This window comes from Lonchura striata, chromosome 15 (assembly GCF_050655825.1).
Source record: "Lonchura striata isolate lonStrDom1 chromosome 15, ASM5065582v1, whole genome shotgun sequence".
NCBI classification, from domain to species: domain Eukaryota; kingdom Metazoa; phylum Chordata; class Aves; order Passeriformes; family Estrildidae; genus Lonchura; species Lonchura striata.
Genome location: NC_140717.1, coordinates 15,148,707 through 15,172,043, shown reverse-complemented (window position 1 = coordinate 15,172,043; position 23,337 = coordinate 15,148,707). Strand labels below are relative to the sequence as shown.

Genomic DNA, 23,337 nt, shown 5'->3' with positions numbered 1-23,337 from the left:
ACAGGAAATGAGGCACTGATCCTGCTCCATGATTACAGCCCCAGGAGAAGGGAGTCACAAAAAAGACTCACCATGGGAGCCAGTGACAAGTGAAATTGTTTAGGAAAATTACATTTACATTCCTATGCCCTGTGACATCCACACGGCTCCTACAGAATCATCCCCAGTGAACACAAACCTGAGCCAGGCCCCCAAACCACCACTCTGAGCCAGCAGCAGGGAGTTAGCAAGAAATGCTCTGACTTAAGAGGTCTTAAGAAGATTAAACACAGAAGGTCACAAAGGAGATGCAGGTGGAAGTCTGCTCACCACAGAGGAGCCAACTGTTCATTCCAGCATTCATACTACAATCAACCAGAAAATGGTTTTGCTCCTTTTGCTGTCACTACCTGTGATTACGTGAGTCTCTGATACACCCCATGACTTCCTGACAAAAAGACCTACAGAACAATAACCACATGTCAAACCAAGCAATTCACTGAGTTGATAATTCCTGTGATATTTTGAGGTGACAATATTTAACTCCACCTTCCCAAGTCGCATGTTTAGCTTTTAACATTAACAAATCAATCACATCAATTCTACATACATTTAGAACTGACTTCATAACCAATATTTGGCTTTCAGGTGCTCCAGAAGATGCACTCAACTACAGTGACTTTTTTTTCTTCCACTAAATAATAGATAAGAAGCTTTTCTAATGATCTCAAAATCTGAAAGTGATGAGTCCAATTACTTTAAAGCCAGCTTTTGGTTACAAACCTCATTTCCATCAGACTTTACCAGATCAATTCTTACTCCAACAAAACTGGGCCACAGATCTCACCATTCTCTTTGAACTGGTAGTTGATTTTAATAAATACGAGAGCAATATTTCAATATTCAACACCTCTAACCAGTGAAATGTAACTGATAAGAATTTCCCCAGCAATAATCTTGCAGAATGTGATTGTTGTCTCACACAGCTGTTTAAAAACAATTTATTTGTAGCTCAAAAAACTGATTCCCATGTCACTAAAATCAAACTAAGATTTTTAACACCTACACAATCAATGCAGAGTCTTGCACCATTTTCTCTACTGAGGAGCTGCAAGGCTTCATTGTTCACTGATAAGCTTTTAAGAAGCATCACTGCTTGCTCAGTCTCATGGTAAGGATTAGGTCCAGCAGAAGGGAAGCCCCAAATGTAGCTCCCTAAGGAAGCACTCACACACCTGCACACAAGTTAATCCCACCCAACAAGATTAGAACATGTTTTAAAAGTTACCAAAGTCAGCAGACAACAAAAAGTCGCTTCTATGTCCATCCTTATGAGTGTAAACAGATTTTACTAGGCTCAAATCTTTGCATAACAAAAATTAAGACTGAGATTTAGTGCTCCAAAAAGTAAAATTCCAAGTCTTCCAAGCACATAACTGTTGTTTCTGTGGTGCCAAAATCAGAGTTAATTCCTGCCTAAACCCTATGTAGCTCTCAGTATTCCCAAAATAAAAGGCATAGGAAGACACATTAAGCTACAGTGCCAAAATACTTCCTGTAGGCAAGCAGTAGGTGTTAAAGACAAATGTGAAACAATACCTCAAACACTGAGTGATGTTAAACACAGCATGACCTCCACTACCTCAATGCAAGTGAGCACATTCTAAGAAAACTTCATTTAAACTTGCAAAGGATTTTCCAGATCTATATTCCCAGAGCATTTTTTTTTTGCAGAGCTGTATCACAGACTGTGCAGTGTTACTGACTTTATCACCCTTTTTTTCCTCATCCAAACCAGTTTATTTCCATGTTTCATAAGGCCTAGTCCTGAGAGCAGCAGAGAAATACGAGGCATTAGTTTCCCTTACTTGCTGCGTAGAGTGCAATCTTGTCATTGTCCTTGTGCTTCAGGAGATTCTCTGCATAGTTCAGCCGGCTGCCCTTGAACCACTCGGGGATATCTGCAATACTTTTGGATGTATCCACCACCTGAAAGAAACACATTCCCGGAGAAATCAAACAGAATTGCTTTTTCACAGCATTGTGTAGAGTCAACTGATCCATTCCAAGCTCTTTGCAGACTTTATTAGGCAAGAATCACCTCTCCCAGCTTAGAGATGGCAAACAGACAATGATCCGGTAATGAGAGGCCTGGAAAATTTAATTATTTGTCAACTGTCATGTGCAAATATGTCATTACAACAAAACCAGGGAAAGTTCCTTGCTGACAGCTCTACCTTTGGACCAGCCTTTAGCACACAAGTAAAACAAACCGTTGTGACTACACCCAGAGAAGGAGAGGCACACAGAACTCAGGAAAACACAGAGGGTTTGCCCCCAGGAACAGCCCAAACAGGGACTGAGCTACAGCACATTTGAACCCTGAGCCAGCCTCCCTCTTTGGGAGACGTGAGCATCCACCCTTCCCCACCACAGCCACAGGGCACAGAGACCCTAACACACTGGTAATTCAAAATAGTTAATTGTAGAGTCAAATGTAACTGAAGGGACTCCGTTTTTTATTAAAGTTCTCCATTTTTTTAGGATTAACACAATCCAACAACCTCATAAACCTGTATTAAATAACTCCCCACTTAGGGCTAAGACATGTAAAGAATTTAATGCAATGAAAAATAATCCAAAATATAGTCAGCTGAAAAAACTTCCCCCATCTTGAACTGATTAAGCCTCAAAATATTAAATACCCCTTCATAAGTCACAGTTAAGACTAGCTTTAATAACACTGATAGGTAAAGAGCTCCTTAGCATTAGCCAGAGGTCTAAATTGCTCCCAAAATGCCCCTCTGCTTAGTGATTCAGCTGCTCAGCAGCACATTTCTTTGGAAATCTTTAAATAGAAGCTTTATTTTAGAGTTGTGTTTTTGAAAGCTTCAGTTTATACCCTCAGGTTCTCTCTCATGGATTGCACATACATTACAGAAACAGCATTCCTTCAGCCCAAGTGAAAGGCTCTTCTGAAAGCCAAGCAAGCACCAAAATACATCCCATTCCAGAAAACCCAATGGTTTTATGCTTTGAGAGCAGGGTACATATGTACTGGAGAAAATATTAAAATTAACTCTTAAGCGAAATTCATGCAGAAGTGCACTACTGCATTATTTCATTTCAAACGTATTTTCTAAAAGAGGGAGCTCAGATTTCTTTGCTCCTAACAATTGGCAAGAACTGAGTTAACATCAACTGAGTTAACATCAATATCAACTCAGGCTGCACAAATGATTTTTATACTAACATACATTACTGCAGCAATTAAAGCTGCTCTTAAAACTGACTCATTTCTGACTTCCTCAGCTTGAAGAAAAGTGAGCAGAATGCTTCCAACATTTTCCAGGACAAGATCCAAAATAACTGGTTATTTTTTTGAAGTGGGAAAAAATCCTTCCCAGAGCTTCCAAGAGCTCCACAAGCACAAAGGAGCTGGACTCACACTCCAATATTTTCTGCCCAGGCAACGGCTTTGCCTCCTAGTTAAGCTCAAGCTTGGGCAGTGGTACTTTGTTAGATGAACAGCCTGATCCCTCCCTCAGAGGCCCTTCCACAGGACCAACAGGTGTCAGGGGTTTCTCACAGCAAAAGCAGAAATTCAGAGACATCCTTCATTCAAAACCAGCAGCCTCTAAGTTGAATTTCCAGTGCCAGTGCTGCCCTGCCAGCTCAGCTCTGCTCACTGAAGTTCCTCTGCTCATGTCACAGGTGACAGATGTCAACTGCTACAGAGCAACATCAGCACATCTACATCCCATATTTAGAACTTTTACTAGGATTAAATAAAATCCTGGCTGCATCTATTCTTTGTTCACAAGGTTTCATTGCTTTTCTTAGCATGACCCAAGTAATTTTAAGAAATGGAAGTAGGAGCTATTTCACTGCTTGGGAACAAAAGAGTCAACTATGTTTCATTAAAAATTGCATTTACTTCAAAACATAATGCTTACTTCCAGCAGACAGCCAGGCTCAATCTGTAAGAAACTTCAAATCAAACTTTTCAGCCCTCTAGCTACTAGAGACCAGCTCAGTTACTCTGACAGTTCCCAGAGTTTGAACTAGCATCTACAGAAAATGAAAAAGTTTAAGTGTTCATAGGGCTCAGACCACACACTTCAAAAAGCAGGCTAGTTCTTACACTTCTGAAGGGTGGGTCACATTAAACAAGACCTCTGAGCACATAGTTCCAAGGCAGGAAGAACCACTTGATCTAATCTCATCAGTACAGAAATCAGTAAAACAGGAAAAGTCAAAAGAAACTTGCCAGCCCCCTCTGCAGGACTACTGCCAGTACTCTGGGGGCTCTGGAACAGATGGAATCCAGGCATTAAGACAAGCCCAGTCCTCCCAGCTAAATCCCAGGAAGGTTCCACTGCATCAAGGTGTTCACAGCCCAACATCTCCCTCAGATGGAAAATCACAGGGTGATGTTGATATCCCACATCAGGACTATGCAAGGGCTCCGTTGGCAAGATCTGCAGAGTCACCTTTCTTCCAAAGGAACTTTGTGGCACTGTCTGGTAACCCACCCATGCTTGTGTTCAACCACCACCATTCCCCCAGAGATATTTCAAGCCTGCACCTGACTGCAGGAGCTTCCATAACCAGTTCTACAAAGCCAGAGTGCAGCACACGTGCTTATCAGGCAAAGTGACTCAGGAAAGGCAAACATGAACTTGACAGAATGCCAGCATTTACAAAACCAGGATGATATTCCACCAGCACAACCCGAAGGCAGAAGGCAGTGCAGTGGCAGACTCCCCACGAGCAGCCAGGAATGACAAGGTGTGCAAGAGCACAAGGACACTACAGAACTGCTTAGGAGAACAAAACTCAGGGCTTCACCGTTCTGAAGTGTACCAGCAACAGAACACCACCATCCACCACACCAGGAAATTCAGGACTAGGCCAATTCCTTGTATCACTTCCCAGAGTTCCAAGAAGAGGTCAAAAGGTTGATTGTAACATCAGTTTATTTCCCCTTTGTGTTACACTTGCTGCAAGATAAGCAGTGAACTTACCTCATCGTAGAGGCGAGAGCAGATGATGTTACTGTACTTCCAGAATTCTGCCCAGAAGTCTGAGTAGGACTCCACTGACCACTGGTATAAATCATCATAGTTGGCTGGAAGCAAGAGATATGTGTCAGCATTATGCAGAGAATTACAGGGATCAATACAAACTGCAATTAGGGATATCCCATATAAAGAAAATCTGTGGTCAAAACTATTAGGTTGATAAATCTGACCATGGAGTGGATCACTTCTGCTTGAAGCAAGTGACTGCAGAACCAGCAGAGTCCACCTGCACACCTGAACAATGGCACCACTTCACCTGACTGTCCTGAGCCATTTGCCACCACAGAGACAGTGACCTTTTCTAATAACTCCCTGCAATGCCTACACACACCCCCCTCCCATCAGTGCAACTGAAGATGAAACAAGTCCTGCTTGTTGACACTTCCTATCCATCAACAGGACACTTTCACACAGCAAAAGATAACCAAGGCTTCCTGACAAGGGATGTTTGCTGCAAGGTCCCAGCCAGGGGCCAAAGACTTCTGATGGCTCAGGGACACAGAGATTAGAGGCACTCTTTATCCAACTGTGGCATCAACATCACTGTCACAGGAAGCACATCTAATTTTCAGTGAATATGAAGTCTGACAAACTGCAGCTCACCTCTTCATGCTGAAACAGCATGAATGAAGTTGAACAATATGCTTACTAGATAAATATTAAAAATATGGCCTGCCATTAAGAACATGCAAATAAGCAGCTGAAGTCTTACCTGATTGTGAGGCACATGGAGTAACCTGAAGCATGCAAAACAAACCCCAAAACACACACTAAATGCTGAAATTTAGTGTAAAGCAGTTCTAGGTATGAATAACTGAAGCCAATTCCCATTGCAAGCTTGGAAGTGACATTCCCTCATCGTGTCCACAGTATCTGAAGCTATGCCAGCAGCCAATTAAATGTTTCTGCCATCAGTGACAGTAAGTTTCCTGCTCTGCCAACTGTTCCCTGTTTGATGCTTTCAGCTAAACCACTCAAAGGCATTTTCATCAATTATCTCTGTTTTTTCAGCCTGTTATCCAGCCAATTGCTGCAAAAGTCATCTTTGCAATCCCTTTTCTACAAGGAAGGCATCTTCCAGCTTTTAAAAAAAAAAAATATTCAAAACCATCTCTGCACTGTTACTCACACTTAGCCAATGCTTAACTGTTTCCCCACCCAGTCTGTCCTTTCCATCCAAGTGAGATTATCCCCTAGGTATTATTGATAGACAAGGCAAAGACTCTCCTCCATAACGCAGATTTTATCCACATATTGCCCAAATCCCAGCTTCTACACACCCTTTTTACACTCCAGAGTTACTCATCACTACCCTCTACTCCACACTTCAGCTGCACAGAGATAAGACTTGACACAAGAAGAATTCCACAAGAAGAATTTTCCACTTCCTCCTTCAAAACTCAATTGTACCACCTGTCCAAATAATTTGCTATGTGCAAGAAGCTACAGGTCACTACTAATTTGGTTTCTTACAGCAGTTTGTTCCAAATAAGCTTCAGCATGTATGTCCTTCAGGGCACAGGCCTGCTACTCAGCAATCAAACACTGTATTTTGTTATTACATTTCCAGGGCCCAGCAGAACCATTGTCTAGGGGACCATATTGCCCATAGCTCTCCTCAGAGAGTCCAGATCTTAATGTTGGAGAGCATCCATTCTTTGTTGTCAATAGCACTCACGCCAACAAGCACCAGTGCAAGCCTAATGAAAGCTGACAAAGGTTTCTAAATATACACAAGAGTCCACCTTCCAATAAAGCCACTTCCCAGTGGGATGAAAAGAGTTCTGGTTGTTTCAGCCATAAACACAGGCAGCCCATCTGAAACTGCATTTGTTTTTGATTGTATGCTCACACCACTGACACACAGACTAGACTGACAAACTTCCAAGCCACTTGCCAAAGCTACTCCTTTCACCCGCCATCAGATTACAGGAAAGCTACACAAGCAGCTTATACAGCCCCCAAATACTTAGAACAATATAAAATGAACTAGTCAGAACTGAAGAGTTTGACTTCCTCGCACACTGAGGTTTACCCAGCACCACTAAATCCTGACAGCCTGGGAGACACGGAAACCTACAGCCAGCACTTAAGGAAAAAACAACACTCTTGAGATGGAAACACCTCAGGACATCAAACCCCTGCTCAAAGCGGGCCTCATTTCAGAGGCAACAGGTTATTTCTAAATCAGAGAACCACACACATCGTCACAGCCACACAGGTATTTCTGAACAAGCACAAAGCAGGGATGGCAGCTCAAGAGCCGTGGAAGATGCAGAGCAGCTTCCACTACCGAACAAGCTTACGCATCCCCATTCACCTCCCAGCGTGCCTGTCATAAGACACGTACTCTCCACGTTGAAAGGACCATATCTCCACTCTCACATGCCGCTGCTGCTGAAGGATCACGCTAAGGCTTACCATGGTGATCCCGCCTGCCCATATCCCTTTCAAGCACGAAGTGGCTCCGGTGCCGCTGCTGGCCGCACACCGGGAGCATCCGCAGGTAGCGCTGCCGGGGCTGCGGCAGCAGCAGCAGGCGCAGATGAGGCTGTTTGCCCTTCCCATCCGCATGTGCCTCCACTCCGCGGATGCTGCCCCGAGGCCTCCGGCTGGGGCTCAAGCAGAGCATCCCACCCGCAGCTCGGTGCCCACATGCCCGGAGGGCACCCACGGCGAGCGAGACCGGCACACGGATGGGCCTCACACCTGCCCATGCCCACGCTGAGAACAGCCCGGGGAGGCAGCGCTGCCGGCCCCCACAGCCCGAGCACGGCGCCGGGAAGCGCCGCCGGCCCCCGCCCAGCGCTCACCCAGGCGGATCCCACAGCTGCTGGCCACGGCGGCGCGGAACCGGTCCATGTGGGTGTTGCGCTTGGTGTCAGGCTCCCACATCACCTGCGACTCCATGATCTCGGGCTCCCGGGACATGTTGGCGGCGGCAGTGGAGCGAGGCGAGCACCGTCCGTCCCGCAGGCACCGGCCCGAACCGCAGCGCTCCGGCCGCGCCCCGGCGCTGACTGCGGGCTCCGCTCCGTGCGCACGCTTTAAAGGCGACAGCGATCGCATCACTCCGTAACCCTCCGCCGCAGAGAAAAGTGCGGGGCGGTGCGCCCCGCCCGCCCAGAGGGCGGCGGGGAAGGGCAGCGGGGGCAGCGGGGACAGCCCGGGCACAGCGGGGAAGGGCGGCGGGGACAGCCCGGGCACAGCGGGGAAGGGCGGCGGGGACAGCCCGGGCACAGCGGGGTCACCGCGCCGCAGCCCCGGGAGGTGCGGGATGAACGGAGGAGCGGACACCCGAGAGCCGCCCCGCGCCTCTAAAGGTCACCAGACGACACCGGGAGGAACCATCACTTGGCGCTTTACGCCTCAAAATCACCGCCGCTCTGTTTGTTTTTCCCCCGAGAAAGCGTGAAGAAGTAGCAACAAGTGTCTTTGACCCAAAAATGAGGCGAGAAACGCGTTTCTCCGTGGCCTCGCCATCGCAGCTGCGCTTGTGTAACGCTCCCAGGCTACACAGCTTGCTCCTTGGATTAAAACTTAATATTGCTGCTCTGCTTTCTAAATGTGGGCTTTGCGAGTGACCATCGAGATTTTGCAGCAACTGATTTCAGCTGGAAACTGGTTGGAATAAAGCACTTAACGTGAAATTCACTAGTCCGTATCTTTAAGGGTCTTTCAAAACCTAAACGACTCCACGATTCACAATGTACTCATGCTGCTTATGTAACTTATTTTCAAGGTCATGGTTTTGCTTCTAATTCATGGAAACCTCAAAAATGGGAATTTGATGGGAAATTATGCAGACATACTGTATATGAAAGCAAAATAAGTGTAGTAGATTGTATGCTTGCTCTGCATGTCATTCAGATTTTTGTGCTACCAGAATACAACTCCTTTATTAAATTTGAAGGCGGTGGAAATGTGATTTAAACAATCCACAATTTTGACTTGCCTCGAGACAGACCTTAAATCTGATGTATTTTAAAATAACTCTCCCCAGAGCCTAAGGGACTCGGGGAGGCGGAATGGGAACACGTTATCTGCCCGCCGTGCCTCCCTCGCCTTGGCAGCACTCAGAGGTCAGTGGAAGTGTGAAATCCGTGGCCGGACACCTGCCAAGCACAGAGATAAGGGAGAAGGCAGAATGGGAGCTCCAGTGTCCAGCTGCCAGAGGGTTCAATGGCCTTGGGATCTTTAGCCTGTTCTGGGGGAACTGCCTGAAGAATCCATCTTCTCCAATCTGCTGGAGAGATAAGTTATATTGGTTGCCCGCGTGTCATGTAGCAATGGATGCACCCACACAGGTTTAAAGCTCTGTTAATGTCATAAACACTTCACAACCCAAAAGGGGCAGGGGGGTTTTGCCTCAGACCCCCAGGCAGCCCCTCCACACCATTTACCCCCGGTGATGAACAGCCTGCCCTGCTCTGGGGTGAGCTTAGGGCCAGCCAGCTGTGGGACAGGTGGAGAATTACACCTGAGCAAACACCTGGTGGATGCCATCCTTGGTCGCGGTGCTCCTTGCTAGGACTGGAAGCAAAGCTGTAATTTGTCATTTTTACTGAGGGGGTCACAGCTCAAGGGTGGGGCTGCCTATTGACCCCTGTGTCCTGTGCCCAGTTCTGGGACTCTCCCTTCAGGGGGGGCATTAAGAGCATGTCCAGTGAAGGGAATGGAGCTGGAGAAGGATCTGGAGCCCCAGGAGAGGCTGAGGGAGCTGGAGAAGGATCTGGAGCCCCAGGAAAGGGGCTCAGCCTGGAGAAAAGGAGGCTCAGGGGCACCCTTGTGCCTCTGCACAGCTCCTGACAGGAGGGGACAACCGGAGGGGTCAGGCTCTTTTCCCAGGGAGCAAGTGACAGCACAGAGCCTTAAGCTGCGCCAGGAGAGAGGTTTAGGTTGACACATTAAGAATTTCTTCCCAGAAAGAGCACTTAGATACTGCAATGTACTTCCCAGGGAGGTGGTGGAATCACGTTGTTAAGGAAAGGTGTAACATAGCACTGAGGGCTCTGGTTTGGATGGCAAGGCAGTGTTGGGTGGCAGGCTGGCCCTGGTGCTTGCAGCGGCGTTTTCCTTCCATCCATCCGTCCGTCCATCCATCCATCCATCCGTTATGTGTAGTAGATATAATTCGCGCCATCTCTAGTATGATATATGTTATACTGGTGCATGTTGAAACCCGATTTACCCGATTTACAGGTAAAAGGATGTGGCTCAGCAGGGAGATGGGCCATGTGTGGAGAGATACGGGGATGCCCAGGCGCTGATCATCGCATAAACGACCAGAGATGCATATAGTGGAAATCCTGAGGCAGATCCATATCAATGCAGCGTTCCCATAAATTTCATCAAGGGGATTCACCAACTCCGGACACTGAATTGTTCTTCCTCATCACCAAAAATGAAAATCTTATTAACCTATGGACTCTGAATGGAAGAAAAGACTGACTGCCGAAATCTTGGCCTCAGGCAGAATTTTCCCTACAAAAACCGCTTGTGCCAGGATGGAGGTGTGTGGGCATAGGGGAAAACCTCTGCTGAGGCTGGCCTCTTTGTTGCACACCCAGCGCCGACCCCGGGGTCGGCACTGTTCTTTCCTTATGGCTAGATAGAATTTGATTGCAAAATGAATATTTTAATTATTTTTATTTTAATTTGGCTGGACAAATTTTCATTTATAACACAGCCGTCCGCGCTCTGACCCCGCCGCCGCCGCCCCTCAGGGCCGGGCGGGCCCGCGCTGCGGACGGATCCCGCGCGGGGCACGGCGGCCCCGACGCCGCCGCACCTGATTGGCTGCGGCGCGCCTGGCCCCACATCAGCCCAGAGCCCGCGCTCCTCGCGGCTGGCCCGGCGGGGGAAGAGCCGGCGCCAGCACCGACCAATCGGCGCAGAGGTTTCTTAAGCCCCTCTGCCTGCCGACCAATGAGCGGCCGGAGCAGCGGGAGGTGTGCCCAATCGGAGGAGCGCTCTCATGGCGCTGGGCGGTTGGGGCCGGGGTCGCTGCGCGGCTCCCCTCAGCGCTGAGGCGATGCCGGAATTGCCCGTTTTAGGATAAAAAACTCAGTCCCTGAATCAATTGGGCTGGGAAAGACGTCTGAGGTCATCGATTCCAACCTCTGACTCAACACCACCCTGTCAATCACACCACGGCAGCCTCGTGCAACCTTTCCTGAACCCCTCCAGGGCCGCTCATTCCCCCACCTTCCCCAGCCGCTGTTCCAATGTCTCAAACATCCTTTCTGCCAAGTGTTTCCTCCTAAAAGAAGCAGCAAAAACGCCGCTTTCTCCTACCCAAAGCAAATGAGCAGCTAAATCACCTGGAAAGGGACACAAAAATCCTCTCGCTGAGCTGAAAAAGGTGTCATTTAGAAAGGACTGACCCAGTTACAGCTCAGGGAGGAAGGGGGATGATGGATTTGCTGTTAAAACTGGGCTTTTAGGAAAAATATCTAAAGATTTTGAATTTTTTTTTTTTTTTAAGTCCTGCATACAGAACATCAGCCAGCTGGTTAATGAGTCTGGATAAGAATAAGAAATTCCTGGCTCATTTGATGTTCATGATCTCTGCAAGCTCTATATGGTGTCAGGAGTACAAGTAACCAGAATCAAAATCAAAGCTGAAAATTGTGTAATTTAGAAAGGACTGACCCGGTTACAGATCGGGCAGGAAGGGGGATGATGGATTTGCTCTTAAAACTGGGCTTTTAGGAAAGACTGATAGCACTTTTCCCCTTATTAGCAGCAGTTTTACTATCATGTCCTTCAAATGGGATTATGCATCCATGTTCCCTGCCTTCATTCCAGTTTCCCCTTATCCACACCAGTTTTTCCCTCTTTCGAAAGTGATTTTTAAAAAATCAAGTAAAAGAAGGAAAATTAAACAAACCTATAATGAGAAAATAGGCATTAACAGGACTGCAGTGACCATTGCAATTAGTTTGGAGACTAGATTAGGATAGCCAGAGGAAAATAGCCTCAATAAGATTAACTGGAATTGTCCATTTCCAAATCTTTTTAAGCCTTGCCTTATGCCTTCTAATAGTAATAAAAGGGTAGAAATGAAATCGTGTTTTCAGATTAGATTAGGGGCTGTTCAAAAGATGCTTCAGAGCTGGTGGGCAGCAATAATGCTGCTGATGGCACTACCCTGCTGTGGGCTTGGAGGTAACCTGGAGTCACCTGCAAGACTAAACTGACTGATGAAATGCCAGAATCTATCAGATAAAAGTTTTGTAATAATACCTCAGGGCAATCTCTGCAATATGCCAAGGCCTGACCATGATCCCTTGAACCAACTGGATTAAGATATCTAAAGATTTTTGATTTTTTTTTAAATCCTGCATACAGAGCATCAGCCAGCTGGTTAATGAGTCTGGATAAGAATAAGAAATTCCTGGCTCATTTGATGTTCATGATCTCTGCAAGCTCTATATGGTGTCAGAAGTACAAGTAACCAGAATCAAAATCAAAGGTGTTTGGAGAAAGGGAAAAATAAATAAAAGGGAAAGGGAAAGGGAAAAGGAAAAGGGAAAAGGAAAAAGGAAAATGAAAAAGGAAAAGGGGAAAACGGAAAAAGGAAAAGGGAAAAAGGAAAAGGGAAAAAAAGAAAAGAAACATTGACACATTGCAAGAAAAACCTCATGGAGAGGACATTAAGGAAAAAAGGCCTAAAATGACAAATGGTCATAAAGAGATCAGCTATGACAGGTAGAGGCTGTGAAATGAAGCAAAGACAGAAATAGAAGGGTCAGTGAGGTTAAGAACAGCTGGCTTTCTTTAAGGCCACACTTTTTTGAGTATAATGATGAAAAATAAAAAGAGATCTGCTAAAACTCATACCCATAGAAGGCCCCAATTTTTTCTAAACACTACTCAAATTGTTGTTAAATCCCTTTCTCTTGAGTAAGACAACTAACCACAGTTTTTAGTGCAGATGAAGAAATAGAGAAGCACACTCATGTCTCCTCTGTACAGTGAGACCCTCACCAGAGGACCTTTCTAGAAACCTCCCAGCTCTCCTCATTAAGAAGTTGAGTGTGGCTGAGATTTGTGTTTCATGCCATGATGCAATGGATTATTTGAGCAGACACTGTTTGGTTTATTTAAAAGAGCAGGGTGAAATACCATGTAATTTCATAAGAGCTGGGTATTTGGAGAGATAAACACACCTGAAATGGCCTCGTTGAGACAGGTCAGGATATCAATGAAATACCAGGAAATTTCCCAAATTGTCCTGACCTCATGCAAAGGGCAGCCACTACCACAGGCCTCTGGAACTCTGTGAAGAACAGATGGGAAGAAACAACAGACACTTTGGAGAAAGGATTTTGAGGGGATTCCACCATGGACATTCACACAGAGAAATAGGAATGTTCCCAAATTTGCACAAATAACCCGTTGAACCATAAGCAGCACAAGGGAAGGCCATGCCAACTTGAAGCAAATCAAAGTATTATACCAGGCACAGAAAGCAACACTCATGACAGCTAATTATCATCAGGGTTTTTTTGTATCATGAGACTCTTAACATGCAAGAAATGCCCCAGAAGCTGACATTTAGTGTGTGCTCAGAGCACAATGTGGAATTGAGGGCAGATAACCAGAAACCTCATAAGAACCTCCAAAATACCTCCAAAAATCAGCTACCAACCTGTTCTGGAAAAGCATGAGGCTTCAGACTGTACACAGGTATCAACAGATCAGCAAAACTTAAATGAAAGCAGCCTTTATTAATATATAAGGCATCTATATCCTGCTGAAATCGAATCCTAAGTACCTTCCTGGATGTGGGCCCATTACTTTCCAGGGCCAAATAGAAAACAATGCTGAGATGTCTGGGCTGTTCTGCTAAATGTGAAAATAAGCGCTTTGGCCAGAATAAAACTGGGGAAAAGGCCAGAGCAGAGATGTCTATATTCTAAATGTCTACTCAGCTACCAGTCCTAGGCCGAGCCACACGGCTTAAACATCAAGAACATGGAGTATAAAATCAGCTGCCACAGTCTCTCCTCCTAAGAGACGCTCCAAACTCCAAATCATCTTTGTGGCCTCTGCTGGACCCTGTCCAGCAGCTCCTTATCTCTCCCGCACTCAGCAGCCCCGAGCTGGGCATGATGCCTTGAGAAGGCTGATCTAGAACAGAGACTAGACGGAGTTACAGAACAAAGCAGGGATTTATTAAAAGGATCTCCTCCATGGATCCACCTTGGGCAGCACAACTGCACCCAAAAATGGTCACAAAAAAGACGACTGGTGGGTCAGGGGGAGTTTCACACTTTTATAAGTTCTGCTCCATTTGCAACCTTGGGCAGCACAAGACCCCACCAGGGCTACACCCAAAAATGGTCACAATAAAGACGAGTGGTCAGAGGGGGTCTCACACTTTTGTAAATTCTGCTCCATTTGCGTGTTGGAGTTAATCATCCAGTTGCAGCGTGTTGCCTTCAGGGGAAGGCAAGGTGACCTGGTTGCAATCGGGCCAACAACACACACTAATACCAATGTGGTGGACGGTCGAAAGGCCTTTATTATCCCATCTCATGGGTTTAAATAGTCTTGGGGGACTTTGCTACGTCAGGGGGGGTTAGTAGGGTCTCTAGGGTTAGTAAGGAGTGGAAAACTACTGGGTTAGGTGTGGTTACGTGTTGCAGGGTGAGGGGGGAAGAGTTTTTCTTTCCATCACATCTCGAAATCTTCCGTTCGCCTGTCCCTGTCTATTACAGTAGCGTTAGCTCATGAAGTCCCATCCTTCTCGTTTTTCTCTCTTCAGTCCATGTTGCTTATGCTCTTGGGGCTGAGATTTGGATCATTTATCGTTGCTAGCTAGAGAAGGAATTGCTTTATCTGCAGAACAGAGCTTACAAACACGAAGCTCAGAACTTCAAAGCAGCACAGAACCTGAAGACGAGCAGCGCTGCACCCCGACGCCCAGGCACAGCGCTGCGGACGCGGCTCGACCAGCGGAGCAGAGCCCCGTCCCGCGTTTCCCGGGGCCCCGTCTCCCGTCACTTCCTCGCCGCGCCGCCTCCCGGACCCGCCCGCGCGGGGCCGCTGCGGCCGGCGGGCGGCGCTGCTGCGGCGGGGGGCGGCCATGGCGGCGGCGCGGCGGGTGCAGCTCCGAGCGCTGCTGCTGCTGCTGCTGCTGCTGCTGCTGGGCGCGGCGGGGCCCGGCGCCCGGGCGGCGCGGAGCCGCGGGGCCGACCGCCAGAACAGCCTGCGCCGCGCCGCCAGCGGCCTCTACCAGGGCGTCAGCGGCCTCTTCGGCGAGGACAACGTGCGGGCCCTGCAGAAGGTGAGCTTGCTGCTCGCCTCTCTCCTCCCCGGCCGGCTTGGCGAGCGTCTCCTCCCTCCCCAGCGCTGCTGCGGCGCTGGAGCGGCCGCGGCCTCGTCCCGGCGCGCAGCGCTGCTGCGGGCAGGGAAGCGGGAGGCCAGGCGTGCAGCAAACGGGGGGAAATTGCGGCTAAACGCTGAAGTGTAGGTGGTGCGAGTGGGGAGACGCGCAGGGCCGCCCGCTGGCCGGCTGAAATCCCGGCTGTCTGCAGCATCCTGTGCTGGGGGCATCGGAGCTCGCAGGGAGGCAGGCGAGGGAGGCCAGGCGTGCAGCGAACTGCGGGGAAATAGCGGCTAAACGCTCGAATGTAGGGGGTGTGAGGTGGGGAGACGGGCAGGCCGGCTGAAATCCCGGCTGTCTGCAGCATCCTGTGCTCGTGGGGCATGGGAGCCGTGCGTTCCTCCGTGCCTCCTTTCCTCAGGCAGCAATAAATGCTGTTGGATTGACCTCTGAGTACACCTGAGACTGCTGGGGACATCTCTCAGTTGCTCGATAAAACTAATTCTTTGGTTTGCTTTACTAGTTGTTGGTCATAGTGTTTTCTCTAATCTTCAAAACGATAGTAAAGCCAATAAAGTGCATTTTTAAATCTTGCCAACGTATACATTTACATTCCAAAATACCTACAGTAATGATAATTGCAGCGCATAAATTCATGATTCATGGAGCTAAAAAAATTTCAGATTTACCATTTTTACTGTGGGGACTACGAAATAATCTGCAATTCTTGCTTAATTAATTATAATTCTACTCATGGCAAATAAGTCTCAAAGTATTATTTAGGAATTGAGGATTTTTTTAATTTTCAATTTTATTTCTCAGTTTTTCTCAAGGTTGACAGAGAGGTTTGTGAATGGGGTGGATGTATTAATGGACACATTCTGGAGAATATGGACTGATTTGTTAGATGTTCTTGGAATTGATGGTAAGTGTGATGCCTGTTCACCCTTGAACTGTCTCAGCCTGTATCAGTGTTTACAAGCGAATGGGAAAACAGTTACATTTTATCATGCTGCTTAAACATCCATCAGTGGTGTCTCTGCTTCACATGGCTTTGATTTTCCTATTAGTATCTTCAAACAAGAAGACTGAACCCCACCATTCCATTTCTGTATGTGTATCTACAGGATGTGTAGAGAATGAATTACCAGTCACGGCTGGTTCCTTGGTGTCATCATTAAATGGATTCACACAGCCAGGAACAGTGCAGGGAAATCAATGAGGACCAGAGAAAAGAAAAATGCAGTTGAGAGCCTTTAGAATGTAGCTTTGACAAAGCAGGATCTGCAGCCCCAGTATGAATTTTGACCTCAGGCTCTACAGTGGTTTGTCTTTAAAGAGCCTTTAGCGCCTTTGCTGGATTGAATTCAGTTGAATCGCTGGAGCTGAGCCAGTGGTTTGAAGAAGGTTCATCCAGAAGTAGGTGAACCAGCTTTACCCTTTACTTTAGAAAACACAGCCGTGACCCCACTGCTGTGGGGATTTGACCCTTTGGAGCTGTGCTCATGTGTTTGCCCCGTGCCACCTTCGGCCCACGCTCATTAACACCCTGCACATTTCCCTTTGTTTTTCAGCCTCCAACCTGACTCATTATTTCAGCCCAGCAGCGATTGCCAACAACCCGACCCGCGCCCTCCTGCTGATCGGTGCCATTTTACTGGCCTACTGGTTTTTATCTCTTTTCCTTGGATTCTTCTTCTATCTGCTGCACATGCTGTTTGGCCGCTTCTTCTGGATCGCCAGGGTGGCTCTGTTCACCCTGTCCTGTGTGTACATCCTGCAGAAGTACGAGGGCGACCCGGAGCACGCCGTGCTGCCCCTCTGCTTCGTCGTGGCCGTCTACTTCATGACGGGGCCGGTTGGGTTTTACTGGAGAAGAAACAGCAACAGCAGCCTGGAGGAGAAGATGGATCACCTGGATAGTCAGATCAGACTGCTGAACATCCGCCTTTCCAGGGTGATCGAGAACCTGGACAGGGGCAGCGAGCAGTGAACCTGCCCCTGCTGACCACTCTGCACCAGCTCTGGAAAAATCCTAAGCACTGTCTCATCCGAAGTTACAAAGCAACAAAACATCACATGGTAAAAAGTGTGCGAAGTTATAACTTTTCATCGTGTCTAAGACTTAATTTATCTAGGTTAAACACTCAGCCGTTAGACTTCTAGGAGAAAGAAAAAAACATTTACAAAATTCAGCTGTATATTCAGAGTTTTATCCAGTACTAGAATTTTCTCAGTAGATAAACGCTTACTTTTACAAGCATTTAAAAACATCTTTTGTAAAGTTTTTATAAAAGCAAATTGAGTAGTCTTTCAGATATTGAAATTGAGTTAAACATATGCAAATTTGACACTAACAGTTAAAAAGAAAAAAAAAAAATCTCAAGCTACCAAGCACTTCCATTGAGAAGTAACTGCTGTGGGTCCATATTTTTTCTTCAGAGTTGTGAATGTTTTTGTGTTTTTGTTGGCTTATTCCATTGCCTTGAAGTTGCCTTTCATAGAGTATCAGATGAGGAATTTTCTGGTATCCAGGCCAAAAAATTCACACCATAGCTTTTAACAGGAGGTGGGGAATGAGGGAGAAGGAAGATCTGAAGTCCTTAAATGCCAGTCCAATGTGAGGAAGCACACGTGTGGCATTTTATCATCGCGTTTCATCCCGAGAACTTTAATTTGTTAGTGTCTGGAAGGAAATCTGCTTTAATAAATTGGCACAGAAGGAAGATGTAGCGTGACAAATTGTAATTCATATTCAATCTGCACAGTGAAGCATTTTCCAAGCTTAAGTACATAGACTAAAACATGGTTTTTAATCTCAGGACCCATGACCCTTCTCAGAAAAGGCAGCAGATAAAACACGTGCAAATGTATTGTTGCTTAAAGCTTTCTCAGGACCAATCAGCGGCAATAAATTACCTTCAGGAAGATCTGGATTTTTTTCTAAAATTACAATAGTTTTCTAGGAGCTTTTTGCTTGAAGTCTATGTCCTCATTAGGTTTTGGGAAAAGCGAGTCACCTTTCAGAGGAAGGTGTAGGAAATGGTTCTCTTTCAAAGCCGAGGAGCTTTGGAGCGATTTTATTTTGCAGGATTTCTGTATTTCTTAGAGCTAACGAGCTTGGTAGGGCATCACTGGCTGTGCTGGTTTACTGAAACAAAGGTAACCTCAGGGAGGGAAGTCTGGGATGTGGTTTCACCTGGAAACATCAGCACCCAAGCACACAGAGGTGAGGAGGGAAGGGAAGCACCTACCCCTAGTGATGAGCACAGTTCTGATAGCACGAGGGGTAGGATGGAGCACAGCTCCATATTCCATAGGGTCCAAACAAACAACTACATCAAAAAATGCAACAAAAATTGGTCTGGGATGGGGCCTGGCTACCAAGGAAGGGAATGAGGAGGAGGAGGAGGTTCCCCAGGTGTGCCTGCCAGTGCCAGCTCTGGTGGGACAGGCTGGAGCAGCTTGAGCACAGCTTGTTCTTCCACTGGGCAAAGCTGGATGTGATGCTTAACTGAATGTAACTGTGGGGTGAATTTATTTTTCTCTTGATGCTGAAGTTTAATGTTCTTGAAATATGTGTATTACTTGCCTAACCTCTTTGGGTCTGTGTGTGGCATTTCCATGGGGGTTATTTTTAAATCCATGTTAATGGCCTTTACTCCTGGTGATCACTTTGGTTCAACACGGTTGAAGTTCATATGCACTTGGCACGGTTGGAATGTGGTTTAATTTTTTATGTCACCTGTAAATCCCCCTGCACCCCATTTATTAACAAGTCCATGGTTTAGAGTTGTTAAATAACTGGTTGTCACAACTTAAAATCTTTCCTGTGATCAAATAGGGACTATGGCAACAAATAGTCCCTTTTATCAAGCTGAAAATGTAAATTACAGTAAATTCCTTTTTTCAGCTCATTTTCCATAGTATTACAGAGTCTTCTCTGTAGACTCAGTTCTCCCTACTGTTGTGCACAGAGGGCTGGGCTGAAACGCCAGCCTGGAAATTAGGAATTGACTAGTAAAGCTTGTCAGGTCTTGATGTGTTTTGCCAAATTCGAGACCTGAGGACCAAAGTTTGCAAACCTTGCTCATGTCAGTGGCTCCATCACCTCCTTAGGACAATGTGCATGGGTCAGTTTGCATAGATTGTATTTTGTGTAATCCATATTTAACGTTAAAGTTGAAAATACTGAACATTTATATATTAAGAGTTGTCTATGATAAAGATTTCTTTGAAAGTATTATATAAATGTTAATTTGGATTACAGTTTCTCCCTGTCTCACTCTAATAATTTATCTTAGTTTTGTAAAATCAGCCCTCCTATATTGATACTCTTTATTTCAATCACCCTGCTGCTTGAAAAATGATATTTTTATAATTACTTGCATCCCATGTATAGCAAAATGTTATGTGAAAAGCAGTATATATAAAATTGGGTATTTTTAATCAGTATTTTTCCCAGCACTCAGTTTTCACGTTAGTCAAATTCAGAAGTAATGATTTTTTTAAAGCACAATCTAATCTTCAATATATACATATATATATATATATATATATATATATAAATACATACTTTAAAAATGCTCTGTATTTTTAAACATGCACTGTAGTGAAAGCGCTTTGGGGACATGAACGTGATATTGTATTTAATCTCTTTCAACTTTTGTAAATACCTTTTACAAGTGTTTTCCATACTGGGCCATCTAGTTAATCCATGGAGGATTCTGCTGTTTTTTAGAAACCCGTGCCAGTGGCTGCACTGCTTTTGTATCCCATAGAGCATCTCAGAGACAGTCAGGGCTCTGTGTCACCTGTGGGTGACATCTGCAGGGGTGGCACGGGACAACCCTCAGCAGTGTCACTGTCCCAGGGCAAGGATGGCACGGGACAACCCTCAGCAGTGTCACTGTCCCAGGGCAAGGATGGCACGGGACAACCCTCAGCAGTGTCACTGTCCCAGGGCAGGGATGGCACGGGACAACCCTCAGCTGGCACAGGACAACCTAAGCAGTGTCACCTGTCCCAGGTGGGGATGGCACAGGACAACCCTGGTAGCTTCAGCTTTTTGCTGTGACTTCATGGAGCTCTGCCATGGCCATGCCCGTATTGCCCTGCTGGGGCACGGGTGACACAGGGACAGCCCCACCTGGCTGCTCCTGCAGGACAGATCCTGCTCCTGGACCTTCCTGTGCCTGCTGGAGAGCCCATCCCTGTGTGAGCAGCTGGCACAGGCGCCGAGGATGGGTCTGGCTGCCCGGGATCGGGAACTCACCGGGGTTCTGAGGGATTTCACCTGCCTGCTCTGGGAGCCAACCTCTGCAATCCTGCAGTGTTCCCATTCCTGAAGGTTTTCAGCTGCCTGCTCTGGGAGCCAGCCTCTGGAATCCTGCAGTGTTCCTATTCCTGAAGGTTTTCATCTGCCTGCTCTGGGAGCCAGCCTCTGGAATCCTGCAGTGTTCCCATCCCTGAAGGTTTTCAGCTGCCTGCTCTGGGAACCAGCCTCTGGGGAATCCTGCAGTGTTCCCATTCCTGAAGGTTTTCAGCTGCCTGCTCTGGGAGCCAGCCTCTGGAATCCTGCAGTGCTCTTCCATTCCTGAAGGTTTTCAGCTGCCTGCTCTGGGAACCAGCCTCTGGAATCCTGCAGTGTTCCTATTCCTGAAGGTTTTCAGCTGCCTGCTCTGGGAGCCAACCTCTGGAATCCTGCAGTGTTCCTATTCCTGAAGGTTTTCAGCTGCCTGCTCTGGGAGCCAGCCTCTGGAATCCTGCAGTGCTCTTCCTGCTCTGGGAGCCAGCCTCTGGAATCCTGCAGTGCTCTTCCCATTCCTGAAGGTTTTCAGCTGCCTGCTCTGGGAGCCAGCCTCTGGAATCCTGCAGTGCTCTTCCATTCCTGAAGGTTTTCAGCTGCCTGCTCTGGGAACCAGCCTCTGGAATCCTGCAGTGTTCCTATTCCTGAAGGTTTTCAGCTGCCTGCTCTGGGAGCCAACCTCTGGAATCCTGCAGTGTTCCTATTCCTGAAGGTTTTCAGCTGCCTGCTCTGGGAGCCAGCCTCTGGAATCCTGCAGTGCTCTTCCTGCTCTGGGAGCCAGCCTCTGGAATCCTGCAGTGCTCTTCCCATTCCTGAAGGTTTTCAGCTGCCTGCTCTGGGAGCCAGCCTCTGGAATCCTGCAGTGTTCCCATTCCTGAAGGTTTTCAGCTGCCTGCTCTGGGAGCCAGCCTCTGGAATCCTGCAGTGTTCCCATCCCTGAAGGTTTTTACCTACCTGCTTTAAGACCCAGCCTCTGGAATCCTGCAGTGTTCCCATCCCTGAAGGTTTTCAGCTGCCTGCTCTGGGATCCTGCAGTGCTCTTCTCTGGCAGGGCACTCCTCTGGACGCACACCCCTGTAGATAGCCGATGTGTCCTGTGGAACGTGACGCTCCCCGGTGGTTTGGGTGTCAGAGTGCAGTGTACACACCTGGTGTAGCTCAGTGCTGGTGGTTTGGGTGTCAGAGTGCAGTGTACACACCTGGTGTAGCTCACTGCTGGTGGTTTGGGTGTCAGAGTGCAGTGTACACACCTGGTGTAGCTCAGTGCTGGTGGTTTGGGTATCAGAATGCAGTGTGCACACCCGGTGTAACTCACTGCTGGTGGTTTGTGTCAGAGTGCAGTGTACACACCTGGTGTAGCTCACTGCTGGTGGTTTGGGCGTCAGAATGCAGTGTACACACCTGGTGTAGCTCAGTGCTGCTGGTTTGGGTGTCAGAATGCAGTGTACACACCTGGTGTAGCTCAGTGCTGCTGGTTTGGGTGTCAGAGTGCAGTGTGCACACCCGGTGTAGCTCACTGCTGGTGGTTTGTGTCAGAATGCAGTGTGCACACCCGGTGTAGCTCAGTGCTGGTGGTTTGGGTGTCAGAATGCAGTGTGCACACCCGGTGTAGCTCAGTGCTGGTGGTTTGGGTGTCAGAGTGCAGTGTGCACACCCGGTGTAGCTCAGTGCTGGTGGTTTGGGTGTCAGTGCAGTGTGCACACCCGGTGTAGCTCAGTGCTCTACTTGTAGCTCCTCCTTCACGTCGTGGTTTGCTTCTCAAGACTCGTCGTTGCATCGTCGGTGTGGAAAATAGACCAGTATCAACCTTAGCTCTTTGGTGGTGTACAAGTGTTTTAAGTGTGGTTTGCCTCACATACTGATCTGTATTTGGCAGCTAATGGCGTTAAGTGACCATGAGTTCTCTTTGTCTGGGTTGGAAAATAAAAGGTTTTATTGTATCCGCATGTATTTTAAACTTTTTGGATAATTCCATCGACCTGTGATGACAGCACATGTAAAAACCAATCTTTTCCTTTTATTCAGAAGTTATATTTGCTGTGGTAGCACTTGTTGTTGGCACTGATGGTAGTGATTTCACATCCTGTTTTGTACATCAGGTTTTATGATTACAGTGTTTAAGTTTGTACAACTGTTTATGTAAAAATGGTTTGGTCTGAAGAGACGCCGTGTGTTCACTTCTGATCCTAGACACATAGGAGATCCTACTGGTAATCCTGTTAACTAGTTACAACTGTACCAGACTTATTTTTTACAGAGCTTTACATGCCTTTATTTATTCCTTTATTGGACCATCCAAACCATGTACTCCGTAGTTCAGTATTTGTAGACCAGTTTCACAAATCAACTTAAGGTTAATTGTGGCAAAGCTTCAAATAAATGTTTACTGAGACTTTGCACTGAGCTGCGAGCGCCTGGTGAGGCTCTGAGGGGTGGGAGGGGAGCGGAAGGGATGAGGATGGGAAAGCATGAGGTGGGATGGGAGGGAAGCGGGGGGAAGGAATGGAATGGGAGGGGAAGGGATGAAATGGGATGGGAGGGGAGGGGAAGGGATGGGAAGGAATGATGTGGGATGGAATGGAATGAGGTGGGATAGGGTGGGATGGGATCCATGGGGTGAGGTGGGGTGG

At 47.2% G+C, this 23,337-nt stretch overlaps 2 protein-coding genes across 6 annotated transcripts in view; one reads left to right on the top strand and one right to left on the bottom strand.

The window, feature by feature from the left end:
- AACS (acetoacetyl-CoA synthetase) overlaps window positions 1-8,123 on the bottom strand; it is a 38,382-nt gene extending 30,259 nt beyond the window's left edge. The window contains exons 1-3 of the mRNA XM_021532805.4: window positions 7,877-8,123; window positions 5,007-5,110; window positions 1,848-1,968 (exon numbers count right to left, since the gene is read on the bottom strand). Of these exons, the coding sequence (XP_021388480.2) occupies window positions 1,848-1,968; window positions 5,007-5,110; window positions 7,877-7,994 (343 nt within the window). The 5' untranslated portion in view covers window positions 7,995-8,123. The remainder of the gene's footprint in view (window positions 1-1,847; window positions 1,969-5,006; window positions 5,111-7,876) is intronic.
- A 7,025-nt stretch (window positions 8,124-15,148) lies between these two features.
- BRI3BP (BRI3 binding protein) lies at window positions 15,149-23,110 on the top strand. 5 transcript variants are annotated; one of them, XR_014958688.1, is made up of 4 exons: window positions 15,149-15,360; window positions 16,222-16,324; window positions 16,974-20,873; window positions 21,712-23,110. XR_014958688.1 is itself a non-coding variant. In XM_021532804.3 (3 exons), exons 1-3 carry the CDS (start codon window positions 15,160-15,162, stop codon window positions 17,390-17,392), a joined length of 723 nt encoding a protein of 240 aa, XP_021388479.2. In that variant the 5' UTR covers window positions 15,149-15,159; the 3' UTR covers window positions 17,393-23,110. The 5 variants fall into 5 exon arrangements, 1 of the variants encoding a protein (XP_021388479.2); XR_014958685.1 differs by having other exon boundaries at window positions 20,938-23,110; XR_014958686.1 differs by having other exon boundaries at window positions 16,974-21,231; window positions 21,296-23,110.
- Window positions 23,111-23,337: the final 227 nt, after the last annotated feature.